The sequence below is a fragment of the Calidris pugnax genome, unplaced genomic scaffold (genome assembly GCF_001431845.1).
Source record: "Calidris pugnax isolate Ruff unplaced genomic scaffold, ASM143184v1 scaffold214, whole genome shotgun sequence".
NCBI lineage: Eukaryota > Metazoa > Chordata > Aves > Charadriiformes > Scolopacidae > Calidris > Calidris pugnax.
Window position 1 is genome coordinate 26,645 of NW_015090972.1, and position 2,696 is coordinate 29,340.

The following is a 2,696-nucleotide window of genomic DNA, read 5'->3' on the forward strand; positions in this document are numbered from 1 at the left end:
CCCAAAACAAAACAACTCTCCCTGTTTGCGACCCGCTGGGCATCAAAGGATGCTCCCCGGGAGGGGACCAAAGCCCCTCGGGGTGTCGCTGGAGGGGGGGGGGATGATGGATTGACCCCCCCTCCAAAGGGGTTGGGGCAGGGGAGGGGGTGCCCGCAGGGTGCTGGGGGTGCAGGGCAGGGCTGGGGGTGCTGGTGGGTGTCTCCGGGAGCGGTGACTGAGCGAGGCGGTGCCAGGGCTGGGGGCGGATTTTTTGAGAAGAGCCTCAGCTCTTCAGAGCAGCGGCAGCCGCTGGAGGAGTTGGGCGGCTGTTTCTCCCTCTCCGCTCCGAGGAGGAGGAGGAGGAGGAAGAAGAGGAAGAAGAGGCTTGGGCTGCCGCCTCTCCCCGTCCTCCCCCCTCCCCTTTTCCCCCTTCCTCCCCATACCTTTATGGACGAGCGCCGGAGCTTGCTCTACTCTCCGGCTGCCTCCTCCACCGGCCGGCATCCGCGGGGCGCCTCCCCCCTCCCCTTTTCCCCCTTCCTCCCCATACCTTTATGGACGAGCGCCGGAGCTTGCTCTACTCTCCGGCTGCCTCCTCCACCGGCCGGCATCCGCGGGGCGGCTCGACCAGCAGCCACCACAACCTGGGCTACACCGAGCAGCTGCCCCCCGCCGCCCCCCAGCCGGTCCCCGAGCAAGAGGAGGAGGAAGAGGGTGAAGAAGGGGAGGAAGGCAACATGACGGTGGTGGGGGGCGGCGGAGACCCTTTGCTGGAAGAACCCCAGCATCCTCATCCTTTGCTGGGGGGGGGGGACCGCTACGATCACCCCCCGACTCCGGCCGCCGTCCCCGCCGGCCAGCCCGCGGGCGGTGGGGAGCACGAGTGCTGCGAGCGGGTGGTGATCAACATCTCGGGGCTGAGGTTTGAGACCCAGCTGAAGACCCTGGCTCAGTTCCCCGAGACCCTGCTGGGGGACCCACGTAAGAGGATGCGTTACTTCGACCCCCTCCGCAATGAGTATTTTTTTGACCGTAACCGGCCCAGCTTCGACGCCATCCTCTACTACTACCAGTCGGGTGGGCGCATCCGGCGACCCGTCAACGTCCCCATTGATATCTTCTCCGAGGAGATCCGTTTCTACCAGCTAGGGGAGGAGGCCATGGAGAAGTTTCGGGAGGACGAGGGTTTCATCCGGGAGGAGCAGCGGCCCCTTCCTGACAAGGAGTTTCAGCGCCAAGTGTGGCTCCTCTTCGAGTACCCCGAGAGCTCTGGGCCGGCCCGAGGCATTGCCATCGTCTCTGTCCTGGTCATCCTCATCTCTATCGTCATCTTCTGTCTGGAGACCCTGCCGGAATTCAGGGATGACCACGACTATGAAGGAACTGGGGGGACCTTTGGGACGGGTGGTGGCCCTCTCCCACCTGATGTCTTCACCAATTCCTCATCCTCGGCTGCTTCCATGGTGTCGTCCTTCACCGACCCTTTCTTTGTAGTGGAGACTTTGTGCATCATCTGGTTCTCCTTCGAGCTGCTGGTCCGCTTCTTTGCCTGCCCCAGCAAGGCCACCTTCTCCAAGAACATCATGAACATCATTGACATTGTGGCCATCATTCCCTACTTCATCACGCTGGGCACCGAGCTGGCTGAGAGGCAAGGCAACGGCCAGCAAGCCATGTCCTTAGCCATCCTCAGAGTCATCCGACTGGTCAGGGTCTTCCGCATCTTCAAGCTCTCCCGGCACTCCAAGGGGCTGCAGATCCTGGGGCAGACCCTCAAGGCCAGCATGAGGGAGCTGGGCTTGCTCATCTTCTTCCTCTTCATCGGCGTCATCCTCTTCTCCAGCGCCGTCTACTTCGCCGAAGCCGACGACCCCAGTTCGGGTTTCAGTAGCATCCCCGATGCCTTCTGGTGGGCAGTGGTGACCATGACCACGGTGGGCTACGGGGACATGCACCCCATCACCATCGGGGGCAAGATCGTGGGGTCCCTCTGCGCCATCGCGGGGGTGCTGACCATCGCTCTCCCCGTGCCTGTGATAGTCTCCAATTTCAACTATTTCTACCACCGGGAGACAGAAGGTGAGGAGCAAGCCCAGTACATGCACGTCGGGAGCTGCCAGCACCTCTCGTCCAGCGAGGAGATGAGGAAGGCTCGCAGCAATTCCACCCTCAGCAAGTCCGAGTACATGGTGATCGAGGAAGGGGGGCTCAACCACAGTGCATTCAAACAGGCTGCCTTTAAGACAGGCAACTGCACAACCACAAACAATCCCAACTGTGTGAACATCAAAAAGATCTTTACGGATGTTTAAAACAGAAACCAGACTAAACAGACAGGAAGAAAAGCTGAGGATGCGGTAAAAAAAAAAAAAATAATAATAATATACCAATAACAATAATAATGCAAAGTGACTGTGTACTCGGTGTTGTGTGGAACATGCACCATCGTCGGTCTGTGTGTGCCCTCGTTTTTATACATTTATTTTTTTAGATCCTGCCTTTCTAAAGATCAAAAAAAAAAAAAAAAAAAAACCCCCCAACCACCCAAACCCCCCCCCCCCCAAAAAAAAAAAAAAAGGATTTAAAATTCTGCGATGAAGAGGACGGCTAAAGGGTAACGAGGAGGAGGATGAAGACAAAACACACTCACCGTCGAAACAGGTGTTTGTTCTGCAACGTGTTGCGGGGCTGCTTTTTTTTTTTTTCCTTGTTTT

General features: G+C 58.3%; 1 protein-coding gene across 1 annotated transcript; it reads left to right on the top strand.

Moving 5' to 3' along the window:
- The first annotated feature begins 502 nt into the window (after window positions 1–502).
- On the top strand, window positions 503–2,372 carry LOC106894297 (potassium voltage-gated channel subfamily A member 3-like). The gene has a single exon (XM_014952905.1). It carries the CDS (start codon window positions 537–539, stop codon window positions 2,292–2,294), a length of 1,758 nt encoding a protein of 585 aa, XP_014808391.1. The 5' UTR covers window positions 503–536; the 3' UTR covers window positions 2,295–2,372.
- The last annotated feature ends 324 nt before the right edge of the window (window positions 2,373–2,696 follow it).

What these genes read in the sequence shown, in the direction of transcription:
- LOC106894297 (XM_014952905.1), top strand. Translation starts at nt 537, where the DNA reads ATGGACGAGCGCCGGAGCTTGCTCTACTCTCCGGCTGCCTCCTCCACC.